This window comes from Pantherophis guttatus, chromosome 7, assembly GCF_059756535.1.
Source record: "Pantherophis guttatus breed Tessera chromosome 7, ASM5975653v1, whole genome shotgun sequence".
Lineage (NCBI taxonomy): Eukaryota > Metazoa > Chordata > Lepidosauria > Squamata > Colubridae > Pantherophis > Pantherophis guttatus.
In genome coordinates, this window is record NC_142069.1 from 53,074,990 (window position 1) to 53,099,558 (window position 24,569).

Sequence of the window (24,569 nt, forward strand, 5' to 3'; positions counted from 1 at the left end):
ATAAAGCATGCTTATCTGACTTGTGTATAAAAATAAGTTGCACCCGTCATTTGTTCAAATTATTTCTCATTTTAGTGAAAAATTAAAAAGTGGATTAGTTGTTCCATATCAGTTAAAAAAAAGTGCAAAGGTGCTTGCATGGGCAGAATTTGTGCTTCTGGTTTGATTCCTGCCTTAGTGGCTGATTTATTTTCAGGTGAACTGGAAACCTGATTAGCTGTGGTAGGACAGTTGTCAGAGAAACTGCAGAACTTTAACTAGGCCCAGCTGGTTGGCAGGACATCACTTTCTAGTACCAGGGTTCTTCATAAGATGCTAAGATGTTTGCTTACATCAGATTTAATTTATCCAAAGGGGAAGTGCAGTGCGGCAATTGTCCTTCAAAGAGACTTTGAACCTGGATGATTTCAATTTGCTTGTGTTATTTTACACCTAAGTATTATTGTAATAATCACTGGTAAGCTAATTTTTCCACAGTAAGCACATGTGATTTACGTAATACTATGCCAAAAAAGAGGGTTTTTTTAAGCTAAAATATGTTTATGATTCTTACAGACCTATCTGTTTTCCAATGCATTCTTTCATCAGATGAGTTCACCAAATAAAGCAATTGAGTTACAGTTGCAAATACGACAAAATGCTGAAGAACTTCAAGATTTTGTGAAAGATTTGGAATCATGGGAGAAGGATATTAAAGAAAAAGATCATGATCTAAGGCATCAGAGTGGCACTGCCGAAAAAGTAAGACTGGTGTTTTGATAATGGGATGAATAATGACAGCTTGAAATGCAGTCTGTTAACTAGATCATCTAATTACAAATAGAGTTACAAATAAAACACCTATATAGTTAACTTAGGATTCGGTTATATTGCTTCTGTGCCAAAGACTTAGGCGTAATGGACAGATGGGCTTTCTTGCTATAGGTCTAAGTAGAATATCATAAAATAAAAATATATTCCTTTTAAAACGCTTTAGAAATTGCTACAATTCTTCCTCACTGTTCTGCAGTGAAGAAAATCAATACTTGGGAAGGTGGAATGGGATATTTTAAATCCAAACGTTTGTCTCCATATCTTAGATGAGTACTTCAGCTAATGTAAACTATTTCAATCTGTCACTGTTAAAATCATGTGAGAAGCAAAACCTTTTCTGTTAGGACAGATTGTCAGTGTTCAATTCAAGGAAGTGGAATTGCCCTTGTTGGAAGAAATAGCCAAGTTCAGTTCCAAGCCGGGAATAAAATGGAGGCTGATTGGAAAGAAAGGTTCCCCTTATTGATGAAGCAGAACCATCAACCACATGTAATTCTGGGACAGCTGACAAAATGGAGTTTAGAGTGGGTGGGTTTTATATCTTCTGGATTCCTAAGGGGTCATGTAGGGGTCATGTCTGGCTCTATAGGCAAAAGGGGAAATGCAAATCCTAGATGTTTGTCTGAGCTAATTTTGTCAACCTTTGGCTTGATTGTGTTGCTTATCTGAAGTTTCTGCCTGACCCAGTCTTTCTGAATTGATTACCAAATCTGCATTTCTATAAGCTGGCCTCCTCCATTTCTGCTTGGGGCAGGGAAAAGGGCTGGTTTATGCCTCCCTTAAGATTTTTTTCATTTCTCCTTTAGGGGAAATATTCTATCCTGCCTTTTTAATATTCCCCAAAATACTTCATTCTTGGGGTGAGGGTGTCCCACACCCTGTTAGAATTAGAATGAATGAGCTGGAAGGGAACTTGGAGGTCTTCTAATCCATCCCCCTGGTCAAGCAGGAGAACCTATAAGTGATTGTCTAGACCAGGGGTCGGCAACCTTAAACACTCAAAGAGCCACTTGGACTGGTTTCCTACAAAAAAAAAACAACGCCGGAAGCCACAAAACCTGGGTGGGCGTGGCCAATTCGATGTCACTCACTCCCACCCAGTCACATGACCCCTAGCCATGCCTACCCAGCCACAAAACCATTCTCTATGTCTCTCTCCCTCTCTCCCCCTCTCTCCCCCCTTTCTTTCTCTCTGTGTCTCTGTCCCTCTCCCTATCTTCCCCTCTTTTTCCCCCCTCTGTGTCTCTCTCCCTCTGTATCTCTCTCTCTCTCCTTCTATGTATCACTCTGTGTGTGTCTATGTCTCTATCTCTCTCTCTCTCTGTAAGTGTGTGTGCGTGTGTGTCTCTCTCCCTCCCCCCTCCAGGTGACCGTCCTCCTCCTCCCCCTCTCCTCTGGCTGGCTGCGGCTGAGCCAGAAGCATGTGCACATGTGTGTTGTGGCCCCGCCCTCTGAGCCTGTCCCATTGGAGGAAGAAAGCTCCGAGCATGAGGAAGAGGAGTCAGCCAGGCCTCCCGCTCCAGGCCCCTCCCCTCTGGCACTGTCTCAGGTGCCGGCCGAGGGAGAGGAGATTAGCAGGGAGACAGGTGGCTCGGATGAGAGCGAGGGAGAGACATCATTCCTGGACGCACGCCTCCGAAGGAGTGATAAACGCAGCAGCTCAGGAGGCGTGCTAGGGATTAGAACTGAGTCACTGGACCACACCCCAGAGACTATATAATAGAGGGTGGTGGCCAGCAATCCCTGTGACGAACAAAAGTAAACCTTGGATAGTTACTAAAGCCTCGTCCGGAAACTGCTGAGAGGAATATTATTCTGATTGGACTTTTGTACGCTAAGTATCTTATCTTTCTGTTTTGTGGAAATAAATGCACTTGGCAGACGGTGTGTAAATCGCTGCCAAGTTGGAGATAAAGACCTGGGTGTGTGTCAAAGTGTTTCCTTAACCCTCGGCTGGCTGTGTTTGTGTGTGTGTGTGGACGGGGACAGATCAACGTGGGGAGACCCTTCTCAAGCAAGCGCCAAAGCTCAGGAAAGGCGCACGCAGGGCGGGACGCAGCTTGCTTAAGGTGGGCCTCCCTGCCCAGTGTGCATGCACACTGTACTCCTGCCCTCAGCCACAGCTGGCCAGGGGGTCATGAGAGGAGGAGGGGTGAGGAGAGTGCAAGAGCGAAGTGGCGCTGTACCTGCCTTCGCGCCACTTTTTTTTTTTTTAATTTGATTTATATGCCACCCTTCTCCAGAGACTCAGGGCGGCTTACAATGCGTTAAGCAATAGCCTTCCTACTTTTGTATATTTATACAAAATCAGCTTATTGCCTCCACAAGCTGGGTCCTCAATTTACCTACCTTAGAAAGGATGGAAGGCTGAGTCAACCTTGAGCCTGGGGAGATTTGAAATTGCAGTAATTGCAGGCAGCTGAATGTTAATAACAGGCTATTAGTCTGCTGTGCCACCAGGCTGCCTTCGCTTCCTGCCATTTCGGGCTAGAGTCCAAAAAATAAGAGGGGTGAGGGGCAGAGCTAACCAGTGATGGGAAAGGGAGCCACGGCAGAGGGCCCAAAGAGCTCCTTGCGGCTCCAGAGCCGCGGGTTGCCGACCCCTGGTCTAGATTCTTCTTAAAAACATCCAGTGATGGAGTGCCCACAATTTCTGGAGGCAATTGGTTATTTGTCCTCACTGTTAGGAAGTTTCTCCTTAATTCCAGGTTGCTTATCTCTTTGATTAGTTTCCAACCATTGTTTCTTGTCCAGTGCTCCAGGGCCCTTCAGAAGCCCTCCAGTGCTTTGGAGAATAATTTGACCCCCTCTTCTTTGTGGCAACCCCTCAAGTACCGGAATACTGTTATCATGTCACCCCTAATTCTTCTTTTCTTTAGACTAGCCAAACCCAAATTCTGCAGCCGTTCTTCATATGTTTTAGTCTCCAGGCCTTTGATCATCTTAGTTGCTCTTCTCTGAACTTTTTTCAAAGTCTCAACATCTTTTTTGTAGTATGGTGACCAAAATTAGTTGCAGTATTCCAGGTGTGGACTTACTAGGGTTTTATAAAGCAGTAGTAATTCTTCACGTGATCTTGATTCTATGCGTCTGTTTATTCAAGTTCTACCGTTTTCTATTAAATCATTGGTTTGGGATTTTCTGTTGAAGTGTTTGGAAGACTTTATGGTTTTCCCCTTGGAGAACCACTTTCCAGTGGCTAATGTTTTGGACCCTTGTCTTTTAGAAAAAAGCTAGCATTGATTTTATACTACTGCATTCCTGTTTTATAAATGGATGTCATATATTATTGTCAAAAGTTTTCTCAAAGTATACTGCTACATTTTCTGTTATTAGGATTTACCCCCAATTCGGAATGAAGCTTACAAAAAAAGGAAGAGCAAAGTTAAAACAGACTCAAAACAAACAAGTGAGGAAAACAAAAAGAACAAGATAAAATCTTATGATTATGAGGCTTGGGCAAAGCTGGATGTGGTATGAGAATATTTTTTATTAAATATGTTTATCAAAATGCTAGGCAAGATTTCGTGACATTTATACACATAACTATAAATTACTAGTTTTCATGTTGTAAATAATGTTGGTAACTGTACTAAAGATACCAGTCTTAAGTGTTGTAGTATTTCATTAAAACTGGTATCCAAAATTTAAAAAAATGCTTATTTTATAAAAAGTATAGTTGACACTATTGTGTAGCATGCATTAATTTTGTTTTAATGCTTAAACACTACTTTAAAGTTTGGGTGTTGATTTTATTTAGCTGTTGTACATAACCTTGATGCTGTCATGAAAAGACACTATATAAATATGACAATATTTTACACACACTTTTAATATAAAAAAAACAGCAGACATAGGAAGAAGATGTTTATACTTCTAGAAATTATGAAGAAATTTATTTCCTTCATTAGATAGGAGTTTGATGGAGTAGTTGGAAATAGTATCGAAAGGCTATGATTCTGCCATTGATACAAATATTTCTATATAGTACCAGTATTAGTATTAAATTTATATGCTGCCCTTCCCACTATCAAGCGACTATATAAACTTTATATAACTGCAGGGTTCTCTTTATGTATCATATATTTACTTAGATTGCTTTGTTGTTGGATTATATACTCATTCTTTAAATTTGTTTTGCCTTTGTAAGATTTACATTTGTCTTTTCAGGATAAGATACTTGAAGAATTTGATAAGGAAGATACCACTCATGATTCAGTGTCAGATTCTGAGGAAGATGTAATTCACATTTATACAGAAAAAGCTCTTGCTGAGAAAGAAAAGGTTATTTTTCATGTTTTAATAGACCCACATTTTTTCTTCTAATGCTCACTAAGGAACAGGATAAATTAACCTATATAAAAATTTGTATTCTCAAACTCTAGTTGAGAACATTTTTTTCTTTATATTATGCCTTTATTATTTGTATAAATAATTCAAGGCATACTCAACATACCTTCCTCCTATTTTTCCACAACCATGTGAGGTGGATTGGGTTGAGAGAGAGTGACTGGCCCAAAGTCACCTACCTTGCTTTCATGGCTAAAGTGGGACTTGAACTCATAGTCTCCCACTTTCTAGCCTGATGCCTTAACCACTAGACCAAACTAGCTCTTAAGTTTCAAGTTCTTATATTGTTTAGTTATATGAATTTTGAAACCAAGTCTGGATTTTAGTAAAACCAAGAATATGTCTTGCTGTTCTTCAGTTTTTCATAAGATTTTTGTTCATATTGTAATTTGATTGCCTATTCATCTTATGATTTTTTCATAAGATTTCAAAATTGTCAATAAATAGTGTTCTAAATCAAATTACAGAATGCTTTGAAGAACTTTTGTCTTTAGAATATATTACAATGCAATAGTGACCATGATTTAATATCCCTATATATCTATGTCTTCTTTCTGTTTCTCTTCTACCATGGGTTTTGTAGATCCTGAAATTTATGTTCTTGAAACTCTAAAAAAAATCCTTCTTGGATATATCTAGGTAATTATTAAATGATTGATATGTCTTTATTGCCATCTGATCTACCTGCTAGAACAGAGGTGTCAAACTCTTTATTTCATTGAGGGCCACATCAGGGTTGTGGTTGACCTCGGGCCAGGTGGGCCTGGCTGGGGTGGGCATGGCCAGCTTAACATAGTTTGTTTCGTGGGCACCTGTGGTGCCTGGGTGAGACTGGGAGGATCCATTGTCTCCAGAGGAGGAAGGCGAGACCAAGGTGAGTGTCAAAACTTTATCTTGGGCCACACAGAGAACCCCTGGATCGTGGTGCAGGCTGCCCGGAGCCCTAGGCAGTGGAGTGCAAGTACCCAGCCCAGCCCTCGAGCTCCCAAGGCACCGGAATCCCAAGGGGGTACCCGATTCCGCTTACCTCCTCGAGGCTGCTGCTGCTATACTCACTCTACTTGGCCAAGTTGCTCATCATGTGTGCAGGAGGGCAAAGTTTGTGGATCAGAGGGCGGCCCATTCCCTCTCCTTGCAAAGAGACCCGGCTTTGTAACCAAAGCATCTTCAGCTCTAGAATGGGAGACCAGCAGGAGCAAGGTGATGGCGAAAGGGCAGCAGGGCTGCTGGTGGCCAAGTGCTAAGGCAGGACTTCCCTCAGACCCTCCCTCCTTCTCATAATCTCCACCCTTCCCTCCTTCCTTCTCCTTCTTCCCCTCTTCCCCCTTTTCCTGCCTTCTCCCCCTCGTCCCATCTTTCTGTCCCTTCCTTCCCTCCCTCCCTCCCTTCCTTTCTTCTGCATTTCTCGTTAGGTTAAAGACAAGCCCTTTGTCCCTGTCACCCACTCTCCTTTCTTGCTGCGCTATCAGCTGACTAATCTGCGTGCATATTCTGATACACATAGCTGTGAAAGATTGAATCTCTGCGTTGCCATCTCCCTCCCTCCCCTCCCTCCCTTCCTTCCTTCCTGGGCAGGGGGAAAGATTGGCAGCTGTGGCTTTCCCACACAGTGGCGGGGCAGTCCCAGCAAAAGGGAAGCCTCGTAAGTTGCGAGGCCAAGCCTGTGAGCAGGGTATGGAGGCTTGTGGTGGCCATCCAGGCCAGTACATGGTCAGCTTTAGATCTGTCCCATGCGGTCACCCTGAGTGTGTGCACAGGAGGCGAGCGCTGGCATCCTGGGTGAAACGGAAGCACTCCGAATGCAGTCAGCCTGCGAGGCAAGATGGTCCTCAGGGACACCAGGTCCTGCACGCTTGTTGTTTCCTGTGCGTGCATCCAGGGGGAAGGGCAGGAGTGGTCCCTCGCTAGCTCCAGGGTGGCCCCACAGATCTAAGGGTGACCACATTCTGGCCCGGATGGCTGCCACCAGATTGTGGGCCGAGGCACCACAGGCTGCTGTTTGCTGTTTCCAGGGCAGTCCCGAGGACCAGATCTAACCACTTCGTGGGCCGGAACTGGCCTGCGGGCCTTGTGTTTGACATGTCTGTGCTAGAATAAAGCCTGAAAACTAATATGAATTCTTATGTATCTTAATGTTTTAAAAAGTAAGAATTGATAGAGTTGATAGATTGTGAAGTAGATTGGCCTTCTGTCTTTTTCCAATTTTGTATCTTGTCCTCTTTATCTTATCTCTAAAACAGTCCCATGAGTTAGGTTACAGTAAAAACGAAACAGACCAAAGATCTTTTTTGCGTGTTTTTCTTTCTTTTATAAAATATAGTTTTGTTTTTTATTCATTTATTTCAGTCATTCAATTTACACTATTTGGATACTACTAATTGAAGATAAGAATTCTTAAAGAAGTTCAGATGAAATGTCATAAAATTAGATTTATAATCACAAATTGCCATTTCAATTATGATGATATGGGAAATATAGCATTTATTTAACAAAGATTTTGAAAAACCCAGAATATTGTGGTTGAATTGGACTCTCCTGTTAAATCAAATGTAAGGATTTCCTTTATCTAGCACTTGAAAATAATTCTGTTGGTTTGAAAAACTGTGCAAGTATTGTTTCAAAGACATGAGAAAAAGAGAATAAAGGTTTGTAATATATTCATCTTTGTGTATATCTCATTTGTTTTAACAGGGCAATACTTACTTTAAACAAAGAAACTATGATGCTGCAATAGAATGCTATACAAAAGGAATGAATGCAGATCCTTACAATCCAGCTTTGCCTACAAATAGGGCATCTGCCTTTTTTCGGCTAAAGAAGTAAGAGTTTGTTGACTTCCATCATATTTCACTTCAAATATAATTAATTGCAGATTAAAAACTGAATTTTTACATATATTTTATTGGGATATCTTTACCACATCATTACCTGGCAAAAAAAATTCTTGCTAGTTTTAACCTTGTAATGTTTTATATACTTGTGTTATGCAACCCTATACACACACACATACACACATATACATACATACACAAGTATTATAACAAAAAACAAGACTATTTTTCCTGTTGGAGGGCAGTGCAAAATAGAGCTATCTGAAGAATACAGAATGTACTTACAAGCAAAGAAAACAAAAAACTAAAACATTTTTAAAAATATGTGCTTTAAGAAGAATTACCTCATTTCTAATGCATTTCTATTGCACATCAAATTTCACTTTAATAATGCTCAGGGAAATGCATTTTAAAATTCCCATTTTAGTAGTAAAACAATTCTGTGAAGTGAGGAAGACCAAGTGATAATGATAGGCCCCATGCATTTAATGCTTCATCTTGCTCCTGGTCCTGCCTAGAATATCACTAATTCCAATTTGTGTATTAATCAGGGAAGTTTAAATTGGTTAATCATAAATACAGACCACGTGAAATTCACCAAATTTGCTTAGATATAGTATAGTATATAGTAGTAAAGAATATGGCCAGAGCTAGACTATAGGGAAAATTAACCTTTATTTCTCCATAGAGTCACTGATTCTAAATTGATATTTTTGGAACCTTAAAAAGGATTAATATTTAGGTTTTTTTTTTCCTAGTAGGGTATTTTCCCTGGACACACTTAGATATTATGTTACAAATTTCGTCTAGGGGTTCATGTAAGCATCCTGTTTTCTCTTTAATTACTTAGGAACCTCATTTTATTTCAAATTGGGTCTATAACCTAGTTCACTATTAAAGGAATTGATTACAAACTAAATTGAAACACCAGTACCCTAACGGTGGTTGGCTGGTGTTTTCCTTCTCAAAATTGGACCGCCAATGTGAGAATATTTTTTTCACAGTCCTTCCAATGTACAGTAATAGACTATGTCTTCAACAGCCTTGATAGTTTATGAAGTTAAGAATGGGAGCTTTTTAAAGTTTTGCCCCAATTGTTCATTGATAGCTTTGAGAAATAATATGGTGAAATAGTTAAGATGGTGGATCTAAAAGAACCAGGTCTAAATCCTCCCCTATGGTAACTTGCTAGATAACTTTGTAAGATTTCTCAGCTCTCGGTATTCAGAAAAATTGGAGGAAGATAACTTATTGAACTACTGAAAGAAATATAGCAGATAAATAGTACTTCAGAATCTGTATCTGGGCTTGTCCTTTTATTAGTATGTAATTAATGAATAAGTATTTTAATAGCCATACAATATCATTTCAGGTTTTCTGTGGCTGAATCTGATTGCAATTTAGCCCTTGCCTTAAACAAAAATTACACAAAGGCTTATAGCAGAAGAGGGGCAGCTCGTTTTGTCTTGCGAAATTTTAAGGGTGCCAAAGAAGGTACATGTCACGTATTGTATAATGCATTCCTTTTTTTGTTGTTATGCAAAACCTTTGATATATAAAGTATGTATTTGAGATGATCACTATTACTTTCCATAACTGCTGTTTCTCCAGTTTCAGCATAGAAGAAATTAGCCAATTATTCTTAAAGGTTGCTTAAGAATTTTTCTTGTGTTATTATGGGAAATATCTGTGATTTTAAAAATTTAAACACTGACACAATATGCTTTATCTGACCTTTGTAGGAGATATTACGGGAAATATCTGGTTTTAAAAATTTAAATACTAATGTAATATGCTTTATTTGACATTTGTAGAAGATCGTGATTTGTACCGTATTTTCCGGCGTATAAGACGACTGGGCATATAAGACGACCCCCGACTTTTCCTGTTAAAATATAGGGTTTGGGCTATACTCGCCGTATAAGACTACCCCTCTTCCAACGCACACGAAATAAAAATTAAAAAACATCAACTGGCTCACCCACAATGTAAAAGCAGCTGTGCTAGACCCAAAATGGCCCCTGCAACAAGCAGGAACCTCACACAGCCACAAAAAGCCCAAAAAAAAACAACTTTCACACTTTACACAAACAAAATTCCACATACAGCTTTGTGAGATTTTGTGTGTTTGTGTAGTTAGAGTGAAACACTACAGAAACACACTAAATCTCAGAAAGCTGCACAAATATTATTTTATTTTATTTTATTTTTATTTTTATATGAAAACTAAATTTAAAACTTCCTAAACTTTAAATGGCTAGGTCTAAAAAAGAACAACTAAAAAAAAACCCAATTAACTATTTTTTTTAAAGCTCCCAAAGGGGAAAAAAACTTACCCAATAGAACAGGGGTCTCCAACCTTGGCAACTTTAAGACTTGTAGACTTCAAGTCCCAGAATTCCTCAGCCAGCTTTGTTTTGCTGGCTAAGGAATTCTGGGAGTTGAAGTCCACAACTCCCTGCCTGCTTGATTGCAGGCAGGGAGTTGCTTGCTGATGGAATGGATTCAGGCAAGCGTTGCGACCAGCAGCTAAGGTAAGCAAGCTGGAGGGGGGAAACTTTTTTCCTTTTACATGGCTCTGGCGATCCAAGCTGAGTTGCCTGATTAGCAGATCGTCAGAGCTTGAATCGCCAGAGCCATGTAAAAGGAAAAATGTTTTTTCCTTTTACATGGCTCTGGCGATCCCAGCTGAGTTTCCTGATTAGCAGATCATCAGAGCTTGGATCGCCAGAGCCATGTAAAAGGAAAAAAAATTTCTTTTACATGGCTCTGGCGATCCCAGCTGAGTTGCCTGATTAGCAGATCGCCAGAGCTTGGATCGCCAGAGCCATTTAAGGCTTGTCAGAGCCTTATGGGCTGGTCTGCCTGGTTACAGGAGAACGACACCCGGCGTATAAGACGACCCCTGACTTTTGAGAAGATTTTCATGTGTTAAAAAGTCGTCTTATACGCCGGAAAATATGGTATATAAAAGTTATTTTTTACAGTTTTATCCCATCTTTAGGTAGACGATAGGCTATGTCAGTGATGATGAACCTTTTACAACTTTTTAGAGTGTCCAAACTGTGCACGTGCATGCCCAAACTGAAAGGTGCACGCACGCTAACGTGCATGTGTGAACATGTGCATGCATGCGCATGCACGGACATGCATGAGCGTGCACATGCACGGATATGTGCATGCATGGACATGCGCACATGCACAGCAGAGACCCGAAGACCAGCTGGCCGGCGGGAGGCGGGGCATCCCAACACCGGCAGCGCAGCAAGAGGTGTAAGATCTTTTTCTTTCATGAGCTTCTGTTTCATCGTTTGCAGGGAAACAGAAGCTCACAAAAGAAACGCCATGGAGACCTGACCTGGGGCGATGGCGCACATGACGGTGCAAGCAGAGAGGACTCTGTGTGCTACCTCTGGCACGTGTGCCATAGGTTCGCCATCACGGGGCTATGTTAATAAATTGATAACATAAAATGAACTGTGGCAATGTTCAATCAAAATGAAAACAAGTACATGGAAGACCTGGTTTCTAATATTGTAGAATATAACTATAATACTCTAGACAAATAGAATATATTTCAGGAATGATCTAGTTTATCTAGGGCACAGTTTTTGCACTGAACTATGTCATATTTTATATAAAGAAGCACTACTGGTATCATAACGGAACCTTATATTTTCCTTTCTTTAAAGAATTTCTTATACAATCATAGTTTTTGAAAACTCTACCTTTATATCTTCATGTAGATTATGAAAAGGTTTTGGAATTGGACCCAAACAACTTTGAAGCGAAGAATGAACTTAGGAAAATTGAGCAGGTGAAGAACGTCAACTTAATAAATTTGCCAATGACCATGATTTTGTGTAGCTAAATATGCACCAAAGACAAATTCCTTGTATGTCCAATCACACTTGGCTAATAAAGAATTCTATTGTATTGTATTTGAAATATTGTTTATGTTTTTATATTAGGCTCTCTTGTCAAAAGTAAACTGTCAGGCTGAAGAAACAGATACTTTTCGGAAAGTGGAAATTACAGAAGATGAACTGAAACAATTGGAGGAGGAGCAGTTGAAGCAAAAGGCTATGGCAGAAAAAGATTTGGTAAGCAGTAATGCAAGAATATTTTTCAGATATTTAAATTGGAATGTTTTTGGTCTAACGAATCATTTCTTGGCCAGTGGCAGAATGACCATGCTATTCATGGATTGCATTCTCATAATTGATGACTATATTTGACCAGTATTGTTAAACTGATTTTTTCTGTACTTCCTTTGCATGTCAGTAATTTCAGATGACGCATTGCTTACAATTGATTTATGACATCTCAATTTAACTTATAATTTCAACAGTAACGCTAATTGTGGTATAAGGCAATGTAGTCCAAAACAGCTGGAGACATCATATTGCTTACTGTCTGATACCAAGAATACAGAATTCTATATAGCTGTTTGAAATTTTTCCCCGTGGTCAAATCTTCCTGCTCTACTCTTGCAAATAAAATTATTGAGAAAAATGTTATTTTCAGTAGTACATGAATGCATATATTTAGATTACCACATTATTTATTTCTTTTTCCAAATATAGGGCAACAGATATTTCAAAGAAGGTAAATATGAAATAGCAATAGAATGTTACACACGTGGAATAGCAGCAGATGGCACCAATGCACTTCTTCCAGCAAATAGAGCTATGGCCTATCTAAAAGTTCAAAAGTGAGTTGTGTGAATTTACCATTTTTATGTATGCATTTTTATGAAATTCACTTTAAAATGCATGATTTTTATTAAACCAACCGTTCATTTTATTGGTCATTGGGAATGGCTTACAAGGAGTCCTTGGTGCTCTCTGAGCTTGCTTTTTTTCTTGCAGATGTTTCATTACCCTAACTAGGTAACATCAGTGCTAGTAAGGAGATTTGTCAGAGTGCCAGGCTTCTAGAAATTCCCTGGCATTTTTGGACTTGACCTGGTCTAAGTTTGTCACATTTTTCCAGTTGATTTTCTCTGAAATCAGCCATCATTAGACACATAAACATTAACAACATCTATAGTCTATGCAAAAGAGATGATCAACCAGCCCAAAAGAGAAAAAAAAAGACTCCAGCACCTCTCCACCAGTAATCAGCACTCTGATTAGCATAGATTACCGTATTTTTCGGATTACAAGACGCACCGGAGTATAAAACACATCTACCTTTTTTGGTGTTTTTTTTTTTTATTTTTTAGACAAACACACATACAAACATGCAATGTATTTTCTTTGAACAGAGTATTTGGCTGGTTCACAAATTTAAACAGTGTTTAGTCATTTCAATTAAATTTACAATTTCTATATTTCCTTTTTACCATATTTATTCCTCATCTATTTTTTTAAAAAACCAATATTACCCTTCATCCTCATCTCTAATCTTTATTTTTTTTATTTTTTATTTTACTTCAATTTTATATACCGCCCTTCTCCCTAGGGACTCAGGGCGATGTACAGCCAAGTAAAAACACATAAATACATAATACATAATACATAAATTAAGAACAGATTAAAAGGAAATATCTCAATTTGGCCCAAAATTTAAAAAGACAAACGAATTTAAAATGATTTAAAAGGATTTGTTAGGCCAGCCCGGCTTGTTGGAAAAGGAAAGTTTTAAGGGCACGGCGGAAGGCACGGAGGTCTTGGATTCTCCTTATCTCTGGGGGCAGTTGATTCCAGAGGGTAGGAGCCCCCACAGAGAAGGCCCTCGGTGGCAGAAGGCGGTCTCGAACATAACTAGGTCCTATGCCATGGAGCGCTTTAAAGGTGGTAACCAACACCTTGAAGCGCACCCGGAAGACCACTGGGAGCCAGTGCAGCTCGTGCAGGAGCGGTGTTATGCGGGAGCGCCATGCAGCTCCCGTAATTACACGTGCGGCCGCATTCTGGACCAGTTGGAGCCTCCGGGTGCTCCTCAAGGGGAGCCCCATGTAGAGAGCGTTGCAGTAGTCCAGGCGAGAGGTGACGAGGGCATGAGTGACTGTGCACACGGAATCCCGATCAAGAAAGGGGCGCAACTGGCGAATCAGGCGAACCTGACAAAAGGTCCCCCTGGCAACAGCTGTCAGATGTTCCTCCAAGGACAGGAGGACACCCAGATTGCGCGCCCTCTCCACTGGGGCCAAAGACTCGCCCCCGATAGTCAGCAATGGAGTCAGCTGACTATATCGGGATGCCGGGAACCACAGCCACTCGGTCTTGAAAGGGTTGAGCTTAAGCCTGTTCCTCCCCATCCAGATCCGTACAGCCTCCAGGCACTGGGCCATCACTTCAAGGGCATCGCTGGGGTAGCCTGGGGTGGAGATGTACAGCTGGGTGTCATCAGCGTACTGGTGGTATCTCACCCCAAAGCCACGGATGATCTCGCCCAGCAGCTTCACATAAATGTTGAACAGAAGGGGTGAGAGGACCGACCCTTGTGGCACTCCACAGATGAGAGGCCTCGAGGTCGACCTCTGCCCCCCTGTCAACACAAACTACAACCGGTTGGAGAGAAAGAAGGAGAACCACCGTAACACGGTGCCTCCCATCCCCAACTCTTCCAACCGGTGCAGCATGATACCATGGTCGATGGTATCAAAAGCCGCTGAGAGATCTAATAGGACCAGAACAGAGGAGCAACCCCTGTCCTGAGCCCTCCAGAGATCATCAACCAACGCGACCAATGCCGTTTCCGTGCTGTGCCCAGGCCTGAAACCCGACTGGAACAGATCTAGATAGGACGTTTCCTCCAGGAATTGTGGAAACTGTCGCGCGACCACACTCTCAACAACCTTCGCCACGAAGCGAAGGTTGGAGACAGGACGGTAGTTAGCCAATACTGCCGGGTCCAGGGAGGGCTTCTTGAGAAGAGGCCTCACCACCGCCTCTTTCAAGGCAGCGGGGAAGTGACCCTCACTCAACAAAGCGTTGATAGTTCCCTGGAGCCAGCCTCGTGTGACCTCCCGGGAAGCCAGTACTAACCAGGAGGGACACGGGTCCAGTAAACATGTGGTCGCATTAAGTCTCCCCAAAATCCTGTCCACGTCATCTGGAGTCACAGAATCAAACTCTTCCCAGATAACATTCTCAAGACTATTCCTCTTCATCCTGCCCGGATCTACCCAGTCAGAGTCCAAATCCCGCCGGATCTGAGTGATTTTGTCATACAGATATCGTCCGAAATCCTCAGCCCTGCCCTCCAAGGGGTCCTCCCGCACTCCCGATTGAAGCAGGGAGCGGGTCACTCTGAACAGGGCCGCCGGACGATTCTCTGAGGACGCAATAAGAGCGGAAAAGTAATTAGACTTCGCCGCTTTTATCGCCACTAGGTAGGTCTTAATATACGACCTTACCAGTGTTCGATCAGATTCGGTGAGACTGCCCCTCCAACCGCTCTCCAGGCGTCTTTTCCGGCGCTTCATCTCCCTCAGCTCCTCAGTGAACCAAGGAGCCACGAGGGATCGACACCGGGTCAGAGGCCGCAAAGGCACGACTCGATCTAAGGCTCCGCTAACGGCCCGATCCCAGGCCGCCACCAGGTCCCCAACCGAGTCATGTGCTAGAACCTCAGGAAATGGCCCAAGCTCCATCTGGAACCTCTCAGGATCCATCAGGCGCCTGGGGCAGACCCATCTTGTAGGCTCCGCCTCCCTGCGGCGGGGTGTAGCGGTTCGAAGATCTAGGCGAAGGAGCGAGTGGTCAGACCATGACAAGGGTTCTATGTCTATATCCCCTATAACAAGGCCACTCAACCACTGGCCAGAGACAAAAATCAAGTCCAGAGTGTGACCCCCCCTGTGGGTGGGGCCATGAACTAACTGGGTCAGGTCCATGGCCGTCATGGAAGCCATGAACTCCCGGGCCATCTCAGATGTCTCACCAGCGGATGGCAGGTTGAAATCACCCATGACCATAAGCCTGGGTGTATCAACTGCCACCGTGGCTATCACGTCGAGTAGCTCGGGCAGGGCCGTTGCCACGCGGCAGGGAGCCAGGTACATGAGCAACAGGCCCATCTGAGCCCCATGACCCCATCTCACAAAGAGGGTTTCACATCCGGCAATCTGTGGCACAGTGGTCTCCCTCGGACCAAGACCTTCTTTAATAATAACCGCCACCCCCCGCCCCTCCCCTGGGCCCTCGGCTGATGGAGCGCTCTGAAGCCTGGTGGGCACATCTCAACCAGGGGGACCCCTCCCTCCGGGCCCAACCAAGTCTCAGTAATAGCTGCCAGGTCCGCTCCCCCCTCCTGTATAAGATCATGGATGAGGGGGGCCTTATTAACCACAGACCTGGCATTGCATAACATCAGCCGGAGGCCCAGGTCCTGAGTATCTAAGCCATCTAGTATCTGAGTGGAGTCTTGGGGACCGGGGCGCGCAATTGCTCTCAAACAGCGAGTGCGCACCCCCAACACATGATATGGTCCCCTGCTCCCGCCATATCTGCCCCTCCCATTATCTTAATCAAATTCTATTTTTCCCTTCTATTCTATATTATACCCCTTCCCATTGTCATCTATTTTTATATCCATCCTCACATTGGTTAATTATGTAATATTACAGTTGTTTAATACAAATTCAACATTTTAATATAAATCAATTAGTTATATAACTATCTTTTTTGTATATTAATATGAACATGAATATTCCAATTATTTCCATGCAATCCAATTTCTTACAAATCAATTAATTATATTTACCAATAATAATAAACCAAATAATTTCCCCCTCTTATATTACTCATTTTCACATCTTAAACTCTCCCAATAACCCACATAATTTTGCCCATATAATCCACCAAATCACAACTTAATCATTTCTACTTTCATCACAATATATAATTAAAAATATTTAAATCGTTACAATTTCCCTAATTAAATGTAAAAATGTTCTAGCTGTTATCCAAGCTACAACTTAATCCTTTTTACTTTCATCACCATATACCATTAAAGGTATTTCAATTGTTACAGTTTATACTTATTCATATTTCTAAAAAAAAAAATAAAAAAAGAAAAACTTACAATTGTCTAGAATTCAAAAATACAAAGACAAATATTCCAATTATTATTCATTTCATTTTTACAATCATTTGTAGTTCTAGACTAATATTTCTCACATGTATTTTAGCTGTATATACCTCATCAAATTTACATGTTTTCTTAGTGAAGTTAATTCAGTCACAGTTATATATTTATTTGCCTTTTGTCTTTATTTTTTATTAACATTCACAAAGTACAGCTAGTAAAAATTGAGATTCTTGGGATCCAAGCAAGATCCTGCAACAAATTATTGCTGTTAGCTTCCATTAGAGTATCTTGCCATTCTAGTATCTACAAGATTTTTGTTTCTAAATAATAAATATATATTAGTCCTTCCCTAATTAATCTGTTGAGGTGATTTTACATGCATTCTAGTATATATTTCTCTTTCATACCTCACATAACATGAAAACCTTAATTGGAATAGATGAGAATTACTATATGCTTTAAGAGCCCAAAACTGTATTAAATTATGCTATAATAAGTATTTTTTAAACAAACAACTCTTTATCAATAAGATATGAAGAAGCAGAGGAAGATTGCACTCGAGCTGTGTTATTTGATTCTTCATATTCTAAAGCCTTTGCCAGAAGAGGCACAGCTAGAGCTGCTCTTGGAAAACTAAAAGAAGCTATGCAAGGTACGATTGTATGGCTGTTTAATGTTGTCCCTTTCTCTATCCAACTCTTTGAAGGAAGCAGCTCCAATCCAGCAATAACATTCAGAAATTCAAAATGCTGTGATGTACAGTAGCATCATAATATAGCTTTTTTGAACCAATTTTTTTCTAGTTGCTTTTTAGTAAGAATTAAAGAACAGATAATATTACTATTACGAAAATCCTATAGGTTTAAACAGATAAATGTTTGGGAAGTCCTGTTGAAGTTAGTGAAACTGCCAAGTGCTTACCCTTTATAGATGTAACTGTACCATTGTAAATAAATGTGTATATTGGAAGAAATGCACTTGTATCTTTATAAAAATGTATTGAAAGCCTAAATATTTTTTTTCCTTTGCTAGATTTCAAAAGTGTCCTGAAGCTGGAACCTGGAAATAAGCAAGCAATGAATGAAATAACAAAGCTTAAAAATGTATGTGTGCTTGTGCTTGTGTATTTTAATACTATCTTGCAACAGCAATTAATTGCTTTTAATCTGGATATTTTGTGGGTATTAACCTCTTTAGATTTCCATGGATATTTATTTGACTAATCTTTCCTTTAAGGAGTTAATCGCAAAAGGTTTTTTGTCAGACATTGAATATTTTGGACTACTACAGAATGAATCAGAAATACAAAATCTGGTAAAACCCATTGATAAACCCTTGCATCTGAGATCAGCTGTAAGTAGTATTGGTTTGTTTGTTTAAATATAAATATTTTAAATAGGACAAAAATAGTTAAAAATGTGACATTAAAAGGCGGGAGGAGGGCTTAAGTATTAATGATGAAAGAATGCAAGTCTTATTTTTTTAAAAAAAAATTAGTGAGGACTTTTTTGTGTGTAGTATTTCTGTAAGGATAAGCAATTTGGCATATTAGTTGAAGTTACTTGTTTCTGACTCCAATCCTGTCTCTCTTATGCATTTACCAGTAATTGAATACTTATAATACTGAGTGAATAGTGTTTAGTAGATAACAAGAGAATGCTTCTTGATAATAAAACTGAATAAATTATCCAGGATTCAATTCCACTTATCCAGTTCAAAGCACACTATTGAATCTAATCCAGAATTTATTTAAGTTAATTGCAAATCCTGGCCACCAATATATCAGTCATAATTCTCTTGGGTTTAGATGAGGGTGGGATCATTAAAATCTATAGGTGGGCAAAACATTTGTTAGAACTAAACAAAGTTATTCAAAAGAGCATGAACATTTTGAACCTAGAGGCTCTTCATCAGGTAAGACATTGCACAAATGGATAGCAAATGAAAAGAAAAAATAAAAATGCATCACAGTATTAAGTCATAAAGTCCACAGTAAAAATACCAATATCAAGTTCTTGGACTCAGTATATTGGGTATTGTTGGTAACAGGTTACACTTGTTGTCAGGAACAAAGCAGATGAGTTGTAGCTGATTTTAAAACCATAGTTGCTAGTCTTCACATGTTGATAAGTCAGGAATTAATAAAGAATATTTGTCACGGTTGAAATGAGGGGTCCGTGGTGCTCTCTGAGCTTGGTTGTTTTCTTGCAGACATTTCATTACCCAAAATGAAACAGCTGCAAGAACACAACCAAGCTCAGAGTGCCTCAATTCAGGAATTGGCCAACACAAAAAAGTGGAATTCTAGTTTATTCTTTCCTGTTGTTCTTTATCTCATTCTCCTTTTTCACATTAAAATAATGATAAACTACCACTTTAATATTATATTCAAGTCACTGAAAAATCAGGCACAAAAAGTATAATTATTTAAAGGAGTGAAATTTCATTTATTTTCTTCTTTCTACCTTTGTGATAAGATTGATAGATTGGATGCAACATTTTCCTTAGATTATTTCTGTGGAAGAGATAGACAAAATATTCTTTGTTTTCATTAAGATATAGTTATTCTTTAGAAATGCTGCTCATTATATGTAAAAGTGTGTTTCTATGTTAATTCATTGCTTGGTTATTTTTGTTTATTTAGAAACCTTTAAGAAGAATAAACATTGAGGAAATCAATAATGATGTGCTAAATGCAAATTTGATGCTCACCAGAGAATCTGAGCCTATTCAATCTGTTTTTGATAACCCAAATGAAATACAGGAATTAATATCTATTAAGAATCAAAATGAAGATTTCTCTTCTCCATCTGGGACTCCCAAAGCAAAGCTGCTGAAAATAGAAGAAATTGGTGATGCTTTGTTGACCGAGTAGGCTTATATATTTTAGAATAGAATATTGTCAAATTTTTATGTTCAAAGGCTTTGTAAAAGAAATATCCTATGCATGAATTTGTGCCAAAAACATATTGTGATTTTCTTACTACTTTTTGTAACCCTTTAAAATTATATGAGTTTAAGAATCTAGTTCAACATTTCAACTGCTTATTTACATATCTACAGTTTGGCAATAGCACTTAGACTTATATACTGCTTCACAGTGCTTTTACAGCCCTCTAAGCGGTTTACAGAGTCAGCCTATTGCCCCCAACAATCTGGGTCCGCGGAAGGATGGAAGGCTGAGTCAACTGCATTTAGCATTTGTTAAACTTAATTACATAAGAAAATTTGCATAATTTGCTACACAATGATTCTAATGGTACTTTTGACATGGTACTAAGTACTCTAAACAGGTAATTGTATATATTTCCTAAGGCAAAATATTTAACCAAACAGAAATTCTCTGTCTTAATATTTTAGATCTGTTATCACAAATGCTGTGAAAGAAAAACCGTCACTTCAGCCTAGTGTTATAAAAAAACAAGCTAAGACAAAAAACTACATTATTTCTTCTGTGTCTGAATTTTCCGTGCCTCCAGTCCCTGTAAATTCTTTCCAACTTGAATCAGATTTCCGAAAATTAAAAAGTTACCCTGATCAATTGTATAGATATTTGAAGGTAAGATAACTCATTCTTTTTATGGTCACTAGTTTCTCCCAAATTTTTGGCATTTAACAAATTTTATTTCAAAAACCAGTTTGGTTTGGTGGTTAAGGCATCAGTTAAAAACTGGGAGGCATCAACTAGAAACTGCCTTAGGCTCAAAACCAGCTGGATGACCTTGGCCAGTAATTCTCTCAGCTGTAAGAAATAAGGAATGGCAAATCACTTCTAAAAACTTGCCAAGAAAGCTGCAGGGGCTTGTCAGAGCAGTTTCCAGAAGTCAAGACTGACTTTGTCAAAGAATGAAATAAGATTGCTTTAGCATGATCTGTTTTTAACAAATCTGTGTTGGCTAGTTGTTATAACTTTATTTGTTTCTAGATGTTCACAAATCTGTTTATTGATTATCTTTTCCCAGTATCTTTTCTGGTATTGATGTTAGGCTGGTCTGTAATTTCCTGGGTCTGGTTTTTTTTTTCTTCCTTTTTTAAAGATGGGAACCATATCAACTCATTTCCAATCCTCTGGTAGTTTCCTAGTGCTCCAAGATTTTAAAAAAATATAATAAATGGTTCTGAGATAACATCTGCCAGCTCTTTCAGAATTCTGGGATATAATCCATCAGTCCTGGTGATCTATATTCGTCAAGATCAGATGGGTGTTCTCTAAGCATTTTCTTGCTTATTTTAATTTTTATTTCTAATCTGTCTTTTACAGTTATGTTTTTGGTAGGTTCGACTATAATTTTTTTTTTTGTATAAAGACTGATGCAAAGAATGAGTTAAGCAGCTCTGCTTTCTCTCTGCTGCCTGTTACTTCTTTGCCATCTTCTCTCTTTAGTGGACCAACTGTTTCCTTGACTTTTTTTCTTGTTATTTATATGTTGAAAAACTTTTTTTGTATTATCTTTGACTTTTGTTGCAAGTCTGTTCATTTTGAGCCTTTGCTTTCCTAACTTCATCTTTTCAGATTCGGACTGTCTGCTGATATTCTGCCTTATTTCCTCTTTCCACTTTTTGTACTTATCTTTTTTTTGTCTTTCAGTTTATGAGAGAGATCTTTGTGCAACAATGCTGGTTTCTTGGATTTCTTGTTTTTCTTTTTCAGTGGTATTGTTTTGGACTAGGCTTTAATGATCATATTTTTCAGTGTTTCCTATGCTGCTTGAGTTGTTTTCCCCTTTAGGATTTTTATCCATGAAATTTTGCTTAGGGTCTCTCTGAGTTTTTTAAAATCAGCTCTTTTAAAGTTTAAGATACTGGTTGGACTATTTTCTATTGCTTGTGTTTGCATTTAATTAAATTCCACTTTGATGTGATCACTCGTCCAAGTTTCCAACAACTTCAACTCCCTCTATCATTTCTTCCCTACTAGTAAGAATTAGGTCCAGTATAGTTTTTCCTCTAGTTCCTTCCTCTACTTTTTGGATGACAAAGTTGTCAGCTAAGTTGGTTAGGAATCTGTTCGATCTCCCACTTTGTCTCCCAGTTGACATCAGTTAAAGTCTCCCATTACTACTGTGGTATGTTTCCTACAAACATTTGTTAATTGATTAGCAAAGAGTTCATCTATTTCTTCTGCTTGGCTGTGTGGCCTGTATTAAAATATTGCAATGGATCTAAGAGATAATTAAGTTTCACACATGTATACTCAAAGCAAGCTTCATTTGTTAACGAACTCAGGCTGAGGGGAAGAAAAAATAAAGCTGAATATTTCTCTTCAACTAATCTTGGCTGTAATTGGCTGTAAACTTGGCTGTAATAGAATCTTGAAAGCCGATCTAAATTGTTTTCTGTTCTATCTTACACTAAAGAAAATAAGGTTATTTTGAATTTATTTCTAACAGTTTTTTTCAATTCATGGACTGTAATCTTTTCTTCAAGTCCATCTTCAATGACTTTTGGTATCTTCTTCAATATTGAAATTAATTCCTTTATACTGAGTATGAATTTAAATCCAGGTATCACATATCTAATTCATGGACAGATCTTTAGGGCTTTATTTCACCACCATGTAAACTATGAAATATGCTTCAGAAAATGGTCAGCATTTTTGTCTGCTAATTATAGGAGTGGGGTGGGGATAGCATTTGTCATTCAAAGGCATTCATTGTGTTTTACTGTGAAAGGTGATTGCCATTATTAACCTTACTGAGAAACTGAGAAGCTCCCAAGGTAATTAATAGTAATCTGCTATAATTTGAATAGTAATTGTTACAATAAATTATGTTTGAATGTTATTTTAGTAGGCATTATGAAAGAATATGAAATCTATTAATAGTAAATGTGGGGTCTGATTTATATATATATTCCTATTATTAGTCTGTTTTTCTTTTGTTCTTCCAAAGCAAATTGATCCTTCCCTTTATCCTAACCTCTTCCAAAAATCATTGGATCCAGAGGTTTTTTGCCAAATCTTGAAAATTCTACAAGATTTTCATACTAAGTAAGTTTAAAGCTATTTTCTCAGATTAATTTACTATTGTATTTTTGATTGGATTGTGCCTTAAATGGACTACCAGTTTTAATATTTTCTGCTGCATATTTCTTAGACAAATTTGTTCTATCTGATATTAGTAATATGCTAATATTAAAATTCATACTATTTGGATAAGAAGCAGGTACAATAAATTATTATGTAATTTAAGATGTTTTAAAAAACAGGGGTAAGAACAGCAAAAGTAGTTCTCATGGTTGAAACACTTCAATGTGACTTACCATTTTTGAATAGAAATCCAGAGATGATCCATAAATTGCCATGGCAATTTTTTCTTCATACATATCTGACAAAATTGTATCCCAGAAATACTCTGAGCTTCTGAATAACATGTTAAATTAAAAAATGAAAGCATTTTTTTCCCCCAGACTTATAACTAGGGGAAGAAGAAGCAACTCATCTCAATATTTTTGTGCTATGTTTCAGAACATTCTGAATTTATAGAAAGCACAAAATTCTACCCAAATATTGTTCTGGAAGGGATCAGTGACTACCTCTTGAAAGATGTTGTAAAGGTCTTCCATCAAATTCTCTCTGCATATTGGAAAAATCAGCAGATACATCAAACTATTAAATACTCTTTTTAATTCAAGATGCCAAAAATTTAAACGAAGAAAATGATTATTCTTCTTGAACTTTTACCAGTTTCTTTGGGAGAGGGGTGGTTACATTTTAAGAGGAAGTTTAATTTATTTAGTGTTGTTTAGTGACCACTTGAAAATCAGTTGCATACTTGTATACAGAGAAAGAAAAGTTTACAGTGACCAAGGAAATAAAGATTAATAGACTATTTAATATAAATGGAATGTTTCCATTATTGTGTATCTATAATATGGAACAGATTTTATTTATTTATTTGTATATTAAATTTCTACACTTAAGTGACTCTGGGCAGTTTAGAACCAGACTCTGGGCAGTTTAGAACCAGACTCTGGGCAGTTTAGAACCAGACTCTGGGCAGTTTAGAACCAGAATGCCATAAAGATAAAATCAGATATTCTCATTTAAACAATTGCAATTTGGGGAATCCATTAGCTAACAGAAAAATACAGAAGGGTCATTTGGTTTTCAGGGCGTGACTTTATTTTCATTTTAACAACAATTATATATTTGATATATAGCTACTTTTAGAGTATGCAGCTGTATGTATTATTTTCAAATATGCATTTTTCATTTTAGTCAATGTTGTGCTTTTTTTATGCCATGAAATATAATTTTTTTTATTATTTTATGCCATAAAAATAATGATAGGTATGAATTAATATCTTATCTTTCAAGGAAAGAAGAGCCTTTACTTATCCTTGAAATTCTGCACAAATTATCAGAATCCAAAAGATTTGATATGGCAGTTATGTTTATGTCAGAATCAGAGAAAAAAAGTAAGTAAAACACATTACTGGGTCATTATTAACATCAACTGGCTTGTTAGTTTAGAGATTAGTATAAATATGACCAGCATGTCACTATTCCAGATATATTAAAAACATTTATTA

The 24,569-nt window shown here is 38.6% G+C and overlaps 1 protein-coding gene across 15 annotated transcripts in view; it reads left to right on the forward strand.

The window, feature by feature from the left end:
- Positions 1-24,569, forward strand: part of RPAP3 (RNA polymerase II associated protein 3) — an 83,367-nt gene that overhangs the window by 1,460 nt on the left and 57,338 nt on the right. For 8 of the 15 annotated variants that reach the window (XM_087874148.1, XM_087874142.1, XM_087874143.1 and 5 more), the window contains exons 2-16: positions 589-741; positions 4,150-4,287; positions 4,984-5,097; positions 7,855-7,982; positions 9,367-9,488; positions 11,741-11,811; positions 11,966-12,097; positions 12,581-12,708; positions 17,567-17,688; positions 18,069-18,139; positions 18,273-18,389; positions 19,681-19,907; positions 20,397-20,595; positions 22,928-23,025; positions 24,355-24,455. In XM_087874148.1, the coding sequence (XP_087730274.1) occupies positions 589-741; positions 4,150-4,287; positions 4,984-5,097; positions 7,855-7,982; positions 9,367-9,488; positions 11,741-11,811; positions 11,966-12,097; positions 12,581-12,708; positions 17,567-17,688; positions 18,069-18,139; positions 18,273-18,389; positions 19,681-19,907; positions 20,397-20,595; positions 22,928-23,025; positions 24,355-24,455 (1,921 nt within the window). Of the gene's footprint in view, positions 1-555; positions 742-4,149; positions 4,288-4,983; positions 5,098-7,854; positions 7,983-9,366; positions 9,489-11,740; positions 11,812-11,965; positions 12,098-12,580; positions 12,709-17,566; positions 17,689-18,068; positions 18,140-18,272; positions 18,390-19,680; positions 19,908-20,396; positions 20,596-22,927; positions 23,026-24,354; positions 24,456-24,569 lie in introns of all 15 variants that reach the window. The other 7 variants (XM_087874139.1, XM_087874145.1, XM_060694695.2 and 4 more) reach the window with 1 other exon arrangement.